The 17,334-nt window shown below is 39.5% G+C and overlaps 1 protein-coding gene and 1 pseudogene across 1 annotated transcript; one reads left to right on the forward strand and one right to left on the reverse strand.

Moving 5' to 3' along the window:
* Window positions 1-1,139: 1,139 nt before the first annotated feature.
* Window positions 1,140-14,732, reverse strand: LOC103721768 (uncharacterized). The gene is made up of 3 exons (XM_039119088.3): window positions 13,928-14,732; window positions 2,234-2,749; window positions 1,140-1,619 (listed from the first exon to the last, which is right to left on the reverse strand). The coding sequence occupies exons 1-3, from the start codon at window positions 14,165-14,167 to the stop codon at window positions 1,392-1,394; spliced, it is 984 nt and encodes a 327-aa protein (XP_038975016.3). The 5' UTR covers window positions 14,168-14,732; the 3' UTR covers window positions 1,140-1,391.
* A 1,353-nt stretch (window positions 14,733-16,085) lies between these two features.
* LOC149768353 (small nucleolar RNA Z247) lies at window positions 16,086-16,189 on the forward strand (annotated as a pseudogene).
* Window positions 16,190-17,334: the final 1,145 nt, after the last annotated feature.

Here is a 17,334-nt window from a genome sequence, read left to right on the forward strand (position 1 = left end):
GGTAGACCATATAAAAAGTCATCCAGTCCGCAATCTAATTTGCCTCTCCGAATTTATACTTAATCTAAAAGGCCATCCGTTGCTCACTATCGTCCAAATATTTCGAAGCAGAAGGTATTTCTCTCTACTGCCACTCGGGCCACCCTGAATCCAACCGATCACAGTGACCAAATTACTTTTCAATATAATCGAGCTGGCCTATAGCACTCGCCGTATATAGCTATGCGAGATCTTTTTCACTGGGAGTTGGTATAATCCGTTGAATTTATGTAGTGGCATTTTACCCAGCTTTACGTAGGTACTCCTAATTCCGATACCTACTACATTCAAAACTTTGCTCTTCAGGTACGCCAAAGGAGTGCGACAGCCCGATGAACCGCAAAAAAAAAAAAAAAAAAAAAAAGAAAAAAAAGAAGAAACAAACAAACAAACAAACAAACAACGACGAGGAGCGCGACAGCCATAATAGAATCATATTTATCATATTACTTAAATAACCAAAAATTATAAAATCTGTTGGACTTTATTGACCTAGTCTCAGCATGCCAAGCGAATGGTACTTGTATAAAAATATGATGAGTAATCTTACACATTATACCCCAGCAAATATTAGCATTAGAGAAAACCTTTTTTTATAGGTCACATGTAAGAATACCATTATTCTAGTTTGATCTAATCTCGGCAAGGCAGGTGCTGAGATTAGCTCAAATACAATTGAAGCAGCCTTACATGTAAACCCTTGAGGCCTTGACCATATGTTAGTACTAAAGGTGACGAATTTTTCGTTTCACACAATGTTCAAAATAAACTAGTCTTGGAACTCCAAGTGCTGGGAGGACTTCAAATATGATAGAAGCAAAAATAACTCCAATATTAAAGAATGCTAATATTAGATCTGAATGCAAACGCATTGTGTATAGGACCTTATGCTGCAGCATTGTAATGAAGAATGCAAATATTAAGTCCTAAGTAACCATTGAAATCGGATTTCCAGGACTTCCAAATATTGATAGTATTGACACAAGTAGGACTTTTGGATTACTGGATTTCCATGGGCCAGCTTGCGGATTTTCATCCCATTCTCAAAATCTTAGGAGTACAAAATAAAAAAAAGGGTGACCTCAGCAAAATAACACAACTTTCTGGAAACATGTCAGGATGGGAGAGCTCGTATCTATCTATTCTAGTTCAGCAACATGACTTTAAACACTACATCGAAATCTCACATTGCCTCAAACAATGACTCTAGGGGTCCCCCTCTCAAGAACAGTAGCTGCAATACTGAGAACTGCATGTATACATTGCAGCCGTACGTTAAAAAGCTTCAGAACTTCTGAACACAATAATTCTTACAAAATTGATTCACGAACTAAAGAAACCGATAGTACAAATTAATCAGAATCTCCACCTTCCTTGGTGCTTTCTTGACTTGCTTCTCCGCTGCCTTCATCTGCTGACGAGCCTCCATCTTCGGGCTTTGCAGGGCCTGGTCCTGCCGATACCTTCACCATTGATGGACGCAAGAGTCTTTCCCCAAGTTTGAACCCCTTACGAAATTCTTGAATTATAATGCCTTCTTCAAACTCCATTGACTCCTCGCGCATTATTGCCTCATGAAGCTTTTACGACAAAATAGAAGTTTGTAAGAGTAGCAACATATGTGAATAAGATACATAGATATAGCATGTGCATGTGTGTGCATTAAATTTTACACAAAAAAAAAAAAGAGAAAAAAATCCTTTGCAGACGATTCTTTTCCTGTCACTATGAACAGAAAAGTTATATGTATTTGTTAGATCAGGCGCACAAGTAAAATTAGTTGTTTGCATCATTCTGCTGCAATTAGGCTCTTTGGCATTTAACCTGTGCCTCCAAGATAAATGCAGCTCCTTCAATCAAACTTTTGCCTCCTTAGCGAGCTTAGACTGATAACTGAATAGTTATGCCAAATGTTGCATCAAACACCAATTTGGCAGCAAGACAAGCAGAGCATCTGTCTGGTTGAGAGTCAGTCAAAATGCTCATAAACCTCAAGACTTAATATTTCTAACAACAAATTCTTGCACCATATGCATGTAATAGAGCTTGCTAATTAAAATTAAGAAAAACTAGCAGTTGGAACAGCATGCAGGTGTATTCATGGATTAGGCAGGAAACGAAACTTCTAATGCTTCATAGCAGGCAGCAGATACAAAGGGAGCATAACTCAACATTATAAACAAAGACAACTCACCAAAGGATCAAATGGATTGCCAACAGTTTCCACCGTTTCAACACCCAATGAGTCAAAGATCTCCAAAAACTGTTTATAGATGCTCTGATAACTGTTGTTTATTTTCTCTTCTCCCTCAGTCTCCACCTTTATCTGAATTTTAGCCCTTTCAAAATTGTCTAAAACAGGCAATAAGCTCTCTATAACTTGTCCTTGTGCATTTGTCATCAAAGAGAGCCTTTCTCTCTCTGTCCTTTTCCTGAAGTTGTCAAAGTCCGCACTGATCCTAAGAATGCGGTCCCGTTCTGTGGACAACTCTTCAGACAAAGAAGCAACTTCAGTTGCAAGAGAATTCTTCTCCTCCTCGATGGACTGAAGAAAGGCCTCTATCTCAGCAATTTTTGATTGATCATTATTAGCCAAAGCTTCTTTATATGATTGCAGTGATACCATGACAGCCGAAACAACTTTTTCTCCAATATCAGCAACATCATCGTTTGCACCATCCTCTGTGAGGATTTCATCATCTGAATCTGCCTGCGATGGAGTTATATATATACATATATATATGTATGTTAGCTCAAGTAAAGGGATGCATACTTGAATTTCTGAGACAATGAATATAACATGAAAACTATAGTTTCAAGGGAAACAAATGGTGGAAGCATAAGTGTTCACCATAATCAAACATCTCATCCTCGGGTTCCTTTCACCAAAGAAAGTTTTCAAAATATTACAAGGATTTTCAATCTCCTTAACTTTAATTTTTTGAGAAAATCTGGGGGATACTATGATATCTAAAAATCTATGCATAAACAGAAAATTGATGAAAGGAAAAGAATAGATTGTATAACAAAATCTAGAACTAAGAAAGCAATGTTACACTACGAGAGCGATTAAATACCTTGTGCATACTCAATATCATCATGGCATGCATCAACGTTCAAGATTCAATGGAAGAAAACCAAAGCTGACATTTCTTGTCATGTGTGTACTAAATATTCAGATATAAAGAAAGATACAGTGAGGACGAGTAAGGGTGCATGAGCTACTTGGTCATGTGAAACTTATCATCCGATTAGAGCTTCTGTTAGGAAAAGAGAAGCTGGAAAGTTTGGTGAGCCCCTCAATATCTAGAATCCTGATAATTTTGGAATATCTCTTCTGTGCCTGTTTTCAATCATTGTAACCCATCTTTGAACCAATTATTCATGGTACAAAGATCAGAATCCAAACAGCCCATAAGAGAGGGACATAAAACCTTACCTCCACAAAAGAACAGGACAAACAAGATCATTTCCGACAAACAAGAAAAGGACTCCTACTGGAGACCCTAAGAAAAGAAATAGCTACTCAATAACATATCCAATTTTCAGATATCAACCAATATCTTTTTCTTTTTCTTTTTTTTTTCGATGATAAGATGTCAACCAATATCAGAGTCCAATGCCTGCTCGGTGCAGCATATCACTTTTTCATAAGGGGGATATTCAGATGCCTGACTACTATGTCCGCTTGGTCAAACCAAGTTTATCCAGGTTTTAGGTTTCAATGCTGAAGACAGCCAGAGGTAAAGTCGTCTAGGCCCTTAATATCGAGTTTTGGCCTCCTCTGAAACCATCCAGGTTTGACCAATGCCGAGTCTAAATTGCAATAGGTTCAACCACTATGTCCGCTCGGTCGAACCAGGCTCATTCAGGTTTTAGGTTTCAATGGGCGAGCCATGCTCAGGCTGAAGACAGCCAGAGGTAAAGTCGTCTAGGCCCTTAATATCGAGTTTTGGCCTCCTCTGAAACCATCCTGGTTTGACCAATGCCAAGTCTAAATTGCAATAGGTTCAACTACATGGAACCAAATAGGCCCTTAGTTGGTAAACACCTACTGTCGAACCAATTATCTGTATAACAGCCCAAGCAACCAACGCAGCTACATGAACAGACCCAAACCACACCTTATGCTACACTTTCGCTACCCACCAAATAACTACTAACAAGAGTACTGAGGAAGGAGGAGAAAAAAGGAAAACTGAGAAAGGAGAACGAAGACCAATGCTACATTCCTAACCAATTGCCAATTTTCCTTATAAAAGTTAAAGAAGCAACTAAAAACAATATAGAGCTCCATACACCAAGTTGTCTGCGAAACTAAAAAAATAAATCCAAACAATTACAAGAGAGAAATTCCAAGTTTCTACTTACCTCAATCACCTTCTTGCCCTCTCCATCCCCACTCCATAGAGGGTCAAAAAGAGTATGGGCCAGTTGTCACAGGCAAGCCAAGATACCACATCATCGTGGTTCAAAAATTCATCCAAAGCATAGGCACAAACTTTAGTGTTGATGCTACTTAGGCCACAAATCTAACCATGACTAGTGGTGCATTAGTCTCACCATTCTTCCATCATAAGCCATGAAAATCAGGTGCGACTTCGTAGAAGTCAGAAGATAGAAAGAAGCATACACAGTAGTGTGGCACCTTGAATCCTTCATCTAATATGTTTATTTCAACTGGCTTATTGTTGGGCTAGTAAGCAGATATTCTTCTTGAGCTGCAGTGATGACCATCCCGATTCCACTACTCATCAAGGTGGCTACCTCTTCAAATTCCAAAAAGGATAGAAAATTGTCCATAGACAATATCCATCCACAATGCAATATCTCCCAAGCAACGACATAAAGAAAGTTTATATTTGGGTCCTCCGTGTACCAAGGTTATGGCATACTTCTTAATGCCAAAAACCACTGCAGCCATTTTGGAAGTAATGATGTGGAACAGGTAGAAGAAAGCATATGTTGTGAAATTTGATATTCATTTATCTTATTGTATACATCGAAAAATCCTCTAGGCTTTGGCCATGCAAGGTCAGATGTGAAACCTTTCATGTGTTGCGCACAAGTTAAGGACCACAACTAGCCGCCTGCCTTTTTCCAATCTCTTCCTCTCACATCTTCCTTCTCCTTACAATCATTCTCATCTTTAATAATTACATCCCTTTCATCCACCTTTTACTCGCTCTAGTCTAGAGAAATAAACAAGTTCATAAGCCAAACATGGCGGTCTATTTGTCAAGTCAAATAGATGGTTAAAAGAAAATCTATAATCACTTGGAATTTCACAGCCATGCCTATTTCTCATATTCATTACATATGCCCAGTGGTAATATAAAAATATTGCTCTAAAATGTATTGCTTTTCTTTCTCTTTATGCAATATTCAGATTCCTCTTTGCAGAATATATACTAGTGAATCAAACTCTCTCATCAAATCCCCCAAGTTTAGATAGAACCGTGCATAGTTCGGGTCACAAAAAAATTATTTAATTTGGTTCGATGTATTCTATATTGACCATGAAGAGCCATATATTCTACAATAAAAAATCTGAATATTGCACAGAGCAAGATTTGAAAACTAGGTATCAGTTTTGCCAAGCTTGCCAAGTTTCGGATTCCACAGTTTTGTTATGTATTCTATATTGACCATGAAGAGCCATATATTCTACAATAAAAAATCTGAATATTGCACAGAGCAAGATTTGAAAACTAGGTATCAGTTTTGCCAAGCTTGCCAAGTTTCGGATTCCACAGTTTTGTTTGTCTCAATATTTTTGGCTTGAGTTCCAGCCAAATAGGAAAAAATAAAATACACTAAGAGAAAATATACAAGCATGTTTTATCATTTGTAATCATCAAATTTGTGATCTGTGTTCTTAGGTTGCAAGTCTAAAAGTATGAACAATAATAAACATATTCAAAAATCAGTGAAATGTTAAAGAACTATTATTGTCAGTTTAACAACAACCTAATTTCTGAACACCTAATAGTGTAAATATATAGCTTAAACAGTGAATTATACTAAAATAGAACTCAACATAAATATGAAATGTGATATAAAAAATTACCATCATATTAAGTATCATGTGTTCGCATATAACTTAACAAAGACTATGGTTAGATGTAGCTCATCCAAATGTCCTAAGGATTTTGGTTAAGCTCTAGCAAATCCAAATTTAAGTCTTTCACAAATACCCTTTCCTTCTGTTTCTCTACAAAGTTTATCTTAAAGATCGAAAAGACTCTTTTACATCCAACAAAAGCTACATTTTTCTTAAATATCTTAGAGCTAGACACCCAAATACTTTCAAGTTTTTTCCAAAAAAAAAATCAGAAACATATGATTAAGGTTAAAAAAGTACATCTGATTTTCTCATAGGTTAGATTAATCATACATAAATATTTTTTTAACTTTTTAACTCAAGAAATCAAAAATGACAGGAAATAAGCACTATTTACTCAAATTTACTTAAGAAATGGTGAGATGACCTCAAATGATACAAACTTAGTTAACTGCAAAAATTACCACAAATATTATTGCAAAAAAAAAAAAAAATGAAAAATAGCATATTCTATCAAACTCAGCCAAAACTAGCCAACTCCATTAAAATTGGACCAAAGAAACTTCCCAAAACTGAAAATTTCTAGAAGTTTTGAATCATTTCCAGCCAAAGTGGACCAGTTTCAATCCTTGATCCTTGGCAGAAAGATAATAATGGCAAATAGTACATTTTACGACTATTATATGTAATGAATACCTCTTCACAACATTTACTTCTCATTTCCTCTTATTTCTAACAATTAGTTATAGGATGGGCCACATCAGGGTTTGGCATGGGGATGCCAAAATAGTGGTGCATGTAAGATCCAGAAAAAACTGTCATTATCAACCAGTCCTTGGACATACCTGTCACGCTCCAAATCCGGGACATGACACGACCATGCTACAAAGAGATATAGCCCACGATAACACGAAGCCAACAATCATAATTAACCCACAAATCCATCACAAATAAAGTATAGCAAAATGATCCAAATCCATCATGCATCAATTATATAAACAAATGCTGATCCAGAGCGACTAAATCCAAATTTAAATGCCAAATTCCATAACTCTAAAAATTCAGAAAGTCATCAACTATAAATTCATAGTCAATTAAAATACTAAAATTCTTCTACAAAATCGCCAAGCTTGCTAGTGCAAACTCCAAGCCTGAACCATCTTTCATTCCTAGTGATCCTATTTGTCTAAAAAGAGACATAAAAAGAGATATGAGCTACACAACTCAATAAGTAAACCTTTCACTACCTTACCGAATCAAGCATAAAATTTTACATGCATCAATAAATCATTTAGAGGAGATAACTACCATTAGAAAATAGAATATTTCATAATAATGGTATAATTACAAATCAATTTGGTCTTGCATATGCATAAATCATGCAAATTACATACATATGATTCCCAATGCATAAATAAAATCATAAACTATGCTAACTTTATAAAGTCATAAATTATTTCTTATTTTGCCACATCATATTTCTTAATAATTCTCTCAGACTAAATGTTGTCATTATTACAATCGTGACAGGGTCGTAATATCATGCCAACTACTATAACCCACTGGTGGGGTAGTATGCCAAGCTACTATAATCCACTAGCGAGGGTCGTATGCCAAGCTACTGTAATATGCTGACGAGGATTGTATGCCAAGCTACTTTAATATGCTGACGGGGATTGTATGCCAAGCTACTATTGTTTTGTATGCCAAACTACTGTATCCTGCTGGTGAGGGCTGTATGCCAAGTTACTGTAACCCGCCGGCAAGGACCGTATGCCAAACTACTGTAACCCGCTAGCAAGGGTTGCATGCCAAGCTACTGTAACCCGCTGGCGAGGGTTGTATACAGCTATCTGAGAGCCCGTAGTCATATTTTTCTTAAAATCAAATTTTCTTAAGTCATATTTTCTTAAATTATATATGAATAAAATACTAAATGGCTTTATAGGGTTCAAAATTCATAAATAAGTCTTTAACAGTAAAAAATTATGAAATAGTTCTTTTCATAACAAAAAAATATAAATTTTATAAATATGGAGTTCATAGTTCATAGACAAGCCATTAATAATAAATATTTATGGAGCCATATTTTCTTAAATTATATATAAATAAAATACTAAATGGCTTTATAGGGTTCAAATTCGTAATATCATATGCTTGATCTTTGATTTTAAGCAAACATGATATAGTCAATATTTAACATTATTTTTGTATTTTCATATAAAGCATAAGCATAAAAAATATGGGAAAATTTAAAAACTAATTAGGGGTGTCGGTGTCACAAGTTCGAAAACTAGTAAGAAGTGTAAGATTTACTTACCTCTTTCGCTTTAGACCTTCAAACTTCACCAGACCAAGCTGCTAAACCTCGACTCCGGCAATGTACTCCGGCCTCGATTTTCGACGGGCACAATGCTAGAGAACAACGAGTTCGAAAGAAGAAAGAGGGAGAAAGAAGAAAGGAGGAGGTGTGATGATCGTCGGTGGAGGGTCATAGAGGAGAGGGGGTCCTATTTATAGATGTGACTTAGGGTTCTAGCAGCACTAGAAGCGTTCTAGCGGCCCTAGGTCTCCTATTTCTACTAAAAGTCGCCAGCTTCGGATGTGAAAGCAGACTCCTTTCGGAAATCTGTTGTTGCTCATCGTGTGCGGCGCATGCACGAGTCCAACATCCAGGTTGGGCTGGTTAAGTGGACTGGGCTCTGACCAGGCCATCACATACCCCTTGTAGTGAGGTAGGGGATCAATGTTCGAAGACAATATTTTGTTCTCATGAAACCTGAAAAGACAGCCACTATAATGAGCAGAGGGATTAAGATAGTCATAGTTGGAGAATGAAAAGAAAGGCAACTAACTACCTTGGTGCTTATTGCAATTGCGGTATAAAGGTAAATGTGCCATACTCGTGAGAATTGTAATATTGACAAATTATGATGGATGGACAATGAGAATGGTGATCCACTAGTGTTGGTATCCTGGTTGAAGTAGCCTTGATACTAAAGCTATACGTTTCAGCCTTGGATGAAATTTTGAACCTCAATGATATGATATCACCAAAGATAACTGGAACATACTTATACTAGCCCTATATGGAGAGGATGAGAACAACAAGAGCAAGGAGGTAGGGGAGGTAACTGGGGGATTGACAGGTTCTCTGTTAAATAATACAGATGTAGCAACATGGCAACTAACTTGTGTCTCCTTAATCTTTGGTGCTTGAATGGGAATTATACAGCAGATAGCAGTTGGGTAGTGTGGGAGCTAATATAATTTATTTACATGGGCAACATATGCAGCTGTTTTGATCACTTTAGTTGTTGGATGACCTGTAATAACATTTTTCTTGGGCTTGTGGGCAGGCCCGAAGAGGCCAGGCCCAAGCCTGACCGTGCACAGTGACATGATCAGGGCGGAGAGACTCTGGTGAGAGTCTTCTTCCTCCCCCGATCCCGATGGAGTCAGAGACTCCCAGAGCAATCTGAGTTCGACTAGAATTCTAGGATTCCTCTATTTAAATCCTCCACCTCCTCTGTTGAATTCCATCACCAGTCTCTTAAGGAATACCCGCGCAACCCAAGCTTCTTTTCCGGATTTCTTCCTTGAATCTTCGCCAGAAGGAGTCGTCGGACCGCCTCGTTGGACCGACGTGAGTGTCATCTACCTCTCTCTTCCTTTTCCCCAATTTTCTAGCCTTTGCAGCCTTGGAATTAAGCTGGCAAGTCGTCGGAATTCATCCAAAATAGGGGTACCTTGTTTCGGCGTCTCTTCCTCCTATGTTCGCAGCCATCGGCCGCCGGAATAGGCCAAGCTTCGCCACCTTCCGAGAGCACTGAGATCATGTGGTCGTCGATCAGGGAGATCGGCTGTGATCTAGGCCAAATTTTTTCATGATTCATCTTGTCTTCCTCCCTTCTTCCTTGTGCCGGACAGCAACTGTCACCGGCAAGGCTGCGGCCGAAGGACCCTTGGGCCGCCGCCACTGGAGTAGGCCGCTTTGGCCGCCACCATAGAAAGGTAGAGAACGGCTCTCCCCTATTTTAGGGAAGAAAAGAGGCTTCTCTCTCTTTTCTCTCTCTTAGTTTTCTCTTCCTTTGTTTCTCTCTCTTTACATGATTCTATGGACCCAACAGGAAGGTCCCAGATTTCCTTTATGGACCCAGGTTGACCCCAATAGAGGGTCCTAGACCAGTGTCGCTGCGACCACCCGTCGCGCTAGCTTTATCCTGACCATTGCCAAGCACCGTTGGACTCTATCATTATTAGTCTTTATTGTGTTACCTATATCATAGTCTGATTCTTGTTTCATAAGTTAACTAATTTGATTGACCAGAGCGGACCGATCCAGATCATCGGATGCTGTTACCTAGTCTATCATGTCAGTCCTGCACTCAATTGTTGTCAACTACCATTGGATCCATAATTAATAACCCCGGATCTATTTTTTTTTCTTGATTGGATATATATTTCTTGATCAGATAGATTGAGTTACATTGTACTAACTGATTCGAACAATTGAGCGTTGTCATCTAGCTGGCCTCATATATCTTCCTATACAAATCTATTTTCATAGTCTAGCCCTAATTTTGTATAGGGCTACAATCATCCGGAAAGAAAGAAACCCAACAAGATTCTACACTCTAGTTTCTAAATTGAGGTAAGGCCCCGACCCTTTATTTTAATTAAAGAAGAATAGAGAATATGAGTAATTCAAGTATTGTAATTGTAAAATTAGGTAATTACTGAGCAATTGATTCATTGATATGGCGAGTGATTGATAAGGAATAAGTTGGTGTTATATTGATATTAAATTGACTGGACATGTTAGGTATGGATTGGTAGCATTGTAGCTGGGTTGGATTACGATAAAGGTAAGAATTTTTATACTCAATCACCATATATATATATATATATATATATTGGTTTGTACTGCTGGATTTGCATCGTGAGATTTGCATCGATGGTTTTAGTTTGGCATGTGATGATATGTTTTTAGTACAAATATATTCGTATGGTTATTATACATATCAGATATTGAGAACATAATTACGTGAACAAAAACATCTTGAATTTGAGAAAAATTCATTGTATAAGTGGTAACTGATTTGACAAGAATAACATGTAAATCAGGTAAAAAAAATATAGTTTGGATCAAGGTACGCTGAACCGGTACCGGTAGGCGTACCGGTCGCCTACCGGACCGGTTCGAACCGGTCCGGTACGAACTGGCGCACTGCCCTGCGCGAATGAGCTGGCCCGCGCCCGCACGGGGCGGGGCGGCTCCCAGCGTAGAGAAACACTCTCGCGCGCGGTGGAACTGCGCGCGGGGCGAAGAACCATGCACGGGTTCGCGGCCCCGTGCGCACGGGACGCTCTGCCCCGCGCGCAGGGTGCTCTATCCCAAGGAAGGGCCACATGCTCTGACACCACAGTGCGCGCGATGTGGTTTAAAATCCACAGCGCTCGCTGTGGTTAAAAAAAATTGATACCGGTGTGAACCGACCGATTCGTACCAGTACGGGCCAGTACGAGGCCACACGCAGCCGGTACGCACGCGTACCGGTCGGTACCAGCCCGAAAATAGCTGGAACTGGTTTTCATGCTGTTCGGATACTGATTCTAGGCCGGACCGGTCCATGCCGGGCTGAACCAGCCGATACGGTCCGGTTCGGCAGACCATAGTTTGGACTAACCTCGTCATAGGATAGCGCCCATGGGCTAACGCATGACGATAGCCTCCATGAGCTTATGCATGAGATAGGCTCCACGGGCTTAAGCATATGGGCTAACGCATGGGCATAGCCTTCATGGGCTTATGCATGAAATTTTGTCAGTCTTGGATCAAGTCATGATCTTGGTTAGTCCAAAACCGGAAGTTAATCAATGAAAAACATGAAAATCAAGTTAATGAGAAACGGATGAAATAACATAAAAAATTGTTGTTGAACAATTAGTTATATATATGTGTGTGTGAATTTGAAAAGATGATAATGAGAACTTATGTGCATATTATTTGTATGAGCTTTTCGAGTATTGATACGAAATTAATTTTATTTGGTACTGTTAATTGATTATTTTCTTATTATTTATGGTGCAGCAATTCAGAATTTTAATGGGTTGTAAAGCTCATAACCTTTTTTTCTTTTTCTTTTCAAAGTTGCAGATTGCAAGTGGCTTAATACTTGGCTATGGTTACTTGGCTATGATTGAGATCATATGGAAAAGGGATGAATAAATAGAGCATCACTGATACTGGTTGAATGATTTAATTTTATAAGTGGATTGGCTTTGTTATTTGATATGAATTGAGATCATTATTGTTTAGTGATATTGAAGTTGCAATAAATTTTCGGGCCTTGCATATTTTTTGGGGCTTTGCCCTAGAGAGTGTGCGGCTGTATCACGTGACCGACTCGGATGATGGGTTCGAAGCGTGACTACCATTTGCTGAAAAACAAATTTGTTCATACTGAGGATTTTCTTCGATTCCATATAATTGAACTTATTGCAGTTCAATGTGTTGCGACTAACTTAAATCCAATGATTGTTTCCTCTAATTTGAATTCATCTTTGAACCATGAATCCACATTTTTTGGCATGCCCGGAGAATTTTGACCAATGACCAAAATGACTAAAGGTTCCCCATAGGAGAAATGCAAGCATACAATGGATTAAAGCTAATTCTAATTGTTGTCGTTGAATCTCGAACGAGGTCGGAGTGCAGCTCGGATGACCCTAAGGTCAGTAGGAACTGATCTCCTCCGGAGATGGCCTGCAAGAAGTCCGCTTGCTAGAGAGTTTTTGGCAGAGGGCCCTCCGATGCCTAAGTTAGGATAGAGAAGCAACAGTATGAAAGAAAGAAATTTCAGCAGAATAGTGTGCTCTGGGTAAACATGACATACCTGAGGTCCCCCGAATTGCCTCCTTATATAGAGCAATTTATTTTGTCGTTTTCTGAGTTGATGCGACATGCGTTAATGGCCAGTCCTATGTTTACGGCGTGGGTATCATTCCTTGTGGATGGCGTACAACACTGATTGCACGCCGACTGCAGTGCTGCCGAAATTTGCCGGTGGTCAGGGATGTCAATTCTTGTCGGGACGAGGGATGTCAATTCTTGTCGGGACGTGCTAATTGGCCTTTCAACTGATTGGCTCCTTGGCAGGGCCAAAGTCCCCTACTTCGGTTTATACCAAGGTCAAAGAAGTTGGTCTGATATGAGGTCGAGGTGCCTAATATTTTTCCCATCACTAATCATCTTTTGGGTGCAAAAATCTCACGGCAACTACTACCGATGAGCAATCGGTGCCTTATTGATATTGAAAATGATCTCAGATATGATTGGACAGGCCTTCAGCCCATAAGCCAACTATATTACTTATAACTAAATGCTTTCTCTAAATCAATAACAACTAAATCTAGATTATTTCTCCTCCTCAACTCTTCCTATCCTTTAACCTACTTAAATAAAAATTATCATGATGGCAGACCGTCGTAACATTTAGCAAAAAACCTACACTCGCAGGGGAAAAGTTGAACAGATCAACACCAAAACAAATCATTGCATACCAATCACAAACCCACACAATCATATAACCGAACACTTGATGTAAACAAAGATATCAAAAAAGACCAAGATGATAAAGGAGAAGATTCATTGACGCAGAACTATAACCCCCCTCCCCCCACCCAAACACACACACACACACACAAAAAGAAAAAGAAAAGGAAAAAGAAAACCATGAATCTTGATTTGGAATAATAAATCCCAGTACAAATTCTTATGAGCTTCTACCCAATATTTAAAGAGGAGCCAGAAAACGATACCTTGGCCGCAGTTTCTTCGACCACGTCGGTTTCTGTGGCATCTCCATTGGCAGCAGCTAAGGGCGGAAATCTTGGGAAGCGTAGAGGTCTTTCGGGGAAAGGGGATAGGTTTAGACGTAGAGGCCTTGCGAGCCTCTGATTAGGAAAGAAGATCGCAACGCTCCTCGGAGTCTCGCGAGATGCGACGGCCGGCCTCGGCGAGGGGAAGAGGAGAGCCGGAGTCCCAAGGATTGCGGCCATTGGTTGTTGGTGAGAAGAGACGAGCGAGGGCGAGGAGCTGCTAGCGATAGACCGAGGCGAATCTGACCGGAAGGTTCAGGAGACTTCAGCTGCTTTCGAGCCCCGACCGTCCGGGCGAGGAGTATGCGGTCCGGTCCGATCTGCCAAACGTTGTTCATTCTGCTTTCAAATGTTTGGTCTAGGATTTGGACCGGCGGAGCCTGAGCTACCGCGTCTCCGCTACGCTTCGCCTTAGTGCTCCCGAGAGTGATAGTTTTGATCAACCGCCGTAGGGCTTGGCTTGACTAATGAAACCCGCCGAGCTCCATGAAGAAAATAGTTTATCTCTTTTTAGCAATGAAAGAGCTTTAGTAAGGAATTCAAGCCTAAGATAGGCTTCAAAAGTCGTAAGATCATGCCGAGAAAATCGCTCTCGTTCATCTTACCAGTCTATAAGAAGAGTCAAAACTGAGAATCCATCAATTTAAAGAATTGGGGAGGCACTCTAATCAGGCTCTATTTTCACTGCATCATGGATTTTCTCTCGTTATGGCGCGGAAATTTGGGAGATATTTTCAGCATCAGTGAAATCATGAAAAGCAGAGCCCTTGAAAGGCGCATGAAACAGTTTTGGGTCTTTCTAGATACTGTCCGTGCGTAAGGGACCGGTTTGTGAGAGTGATGCACGGCATTCGGTTCGTTGTTGCAGGCTGTGCACGAGTTCACGCGAGGAACCCAAAAGGTACCTAAAAAATCACCCAATCGCAACATGACACGTTTGTTGGTTTGTGTGTTGCTTAAAACGTTGCTGGTGCGTCAGGTGTGTTCAAGAAAAGAGTAATACTTTTCAGAAGCTTTATTTAGTAGCTATGTGCTGATGGTGGTATGTCCATCCGGCACTGCCACATCAGCACGGAATTAATAGCAGTGCCGTTTTGCAGGATTAGAGTTGTATCTTTTGCGTCGAAAGAATGATTAAATTTTTTTTTTTGTCCTGCAATATTGACAAAAGATATCAAAAGCAAAAAGTGAGGGATTTTTTTATCCTTTTTAGATTTATAGTGAGGTCGCCATCGTGAACCCTATAAAAAAAGAAAATATACCTATACTGTCGTGCATGCCGTCAAATTGTTACACAACAACGTGCTATTTAACTTTCCATTTCAGTTTCTGGTTTAGATGAGAATGCCAGCATAGAGATTGATCAAGTTCACCAATTCTAGCTATATGATTGCTATATCAAAGGATGTAGCGTAGCTGTAAGATTATTTTTAGAAGTCTTCTAGCTGTATGATTGTTATATCAAAGGATGTATATTTGGAATATATTCTTAATATGTACATGACTTTGTCTATAAAAAGAGAATGAATATATAGCTTTGGTACGATAGACCAAGCCCTTCTTCTCAAATCTTTTATGGTATCAGAGCTTGACTTAGCTCACGCCCGATCCTACCCACAATAATGTCTTCCACCTCGGCCTTCGTTCCCCCAAACAATCTTGTTCAATTTATTTCGGTGAAGCTTGAAGGGCCATCATCTTATTTAAATTGGTCCTCTCAAGTTGAAGGTGCCTTGATATTCATGGTCTTCTGGATGTTGTGGATGGTACAGAACCATGCCTAGAAGAGTTCCTACCAGCTGTAGGGACTGCTGCTCCTGCTTCTAATCCAGAATTTATCATCTGAAATTAGAAAAATCACTTCGTCCTAGTTTGGATGAGGTCCACAATCTCGGAGAAGGTTCTATCCTTGGTTTATGGTCTCAAAACTGCTCGACAAGCATGACTGGCCGTGGTAAATCGCTTCGCTTCCCTCTCATCCTCGAATGTGAATCAACTGAAACGCCAATTGCAGAATCTACGGCAAGGAGACAAGAGTTGTCCTGAGTTTGTTGAAGGAGTAAAGGTCCTTGCGAACCAATTGACGGCCGTGGGAAAGCCCGTGACTGATAAAGATTTGATTTCTCATATTCTTGGAGGACTCAACTTAGCATATACTCCTTTTATATCCAATGTTTATTTTGCACAACGTGAGAGGTCACTTTCACTCACTGACTTTCAATCAGAATTATTTGCATTTGAAGCCTCGCTTGAAAATCAGCAGAGAAGTGTGCAAAATGATCACGGCAACTTTGCTATAATGGCAAATAAATTTGGTGGAGGAAAGAACCGAAAGAAGAATAAGAGGAATTGGCAGCAACCTTGTCCCAATGCTGCTCCCATTCCGACTCAGAGACCCACTCAAGCTGACAAACCCGTTCCAAATCGAATTCTTGCTAGGGCAAACACTCAAGATTTTGACCCTTATGCTTGTCAAATTTGCAGGAAAAAGAGTCATATAACACGTGACTGTTTTCACCGCTATGACTATAATTACCAAGGTCGTTACCCTCCTCAACAATTGGCGGCTATGGCGGCTCATTCCAATTCTCTTCATGAGGACAACACTTGGTACATAGATAGCAGTGCTAATCAACATGTCACAGCGGATGTCTCGAACCTTCACTTGTTTGAGCCGTATCATGGAGATGACAAAGTAGCTATGGGTAATGGTAATCGTTTACAAATTAAGCACACTGGTAAACTTACGTTACAGGCGTCCACCTCATCCCTACGCTTACAAAATGTCCTCTATTGTCCGCAAGCAGCAGTTAATCTCTTATATATTAATAAGCTTTGTTTAGATAATGACTGCTACTCTCAATTTTTTGTTAAGGACAATCGCACGGGACGAACGTTGCCAGTAGGGCGGAGTGAAGGAGGTCTCTATCCTATTCAAGTTGATCAAAAATCTATTAATAAATTTCGGTCTCATGCTAGTTTTTTCGGTGTTCGGACTACACTTGATGTTTGGCATCCGAGATTTGGTCATCCTTCCTCCCAAGTCACCAAAAATGTAGTTAAGACTTTTGATTTACTTGTTTGTGGATCCTTTAACCTTGAGTCTATTTTTGAAACTTGTTTATTGAGAAAGGCTAAAGAATTACCTTTTGGTGAGTCTTCCCGTACTATGTTGTCTAAATTAAAACTTATTCATTCTGATGTTTAGGTCTTTCCTATATCATCTTCTGAGGGTCATCGATATTATGTTATCTTCATAAATGATTACTCTAGATTCACTTGGTTGTACCCTCTCAAAAATAAATCCAAAATGTTCTCATGTTCTCTGCATTTTAAATCTTCTGTTG

This window comes from Phoenix dactylifera, chromosome 2 (assembly GCF_051530095.1).
Source record: "Phoenix dactylifera cultivar Ajwa chromosome 2, Ajwa_hap1_PhDact_Kaust_v1.1, whole genome shotgun sequence".
Taxonomy (NCBI): Eukaryota; Viridiplantae; Streptophyta; class Magnoliopsida; order Arecales; family Arecaceae; genus Phoenix; species Phoenix dactylifera.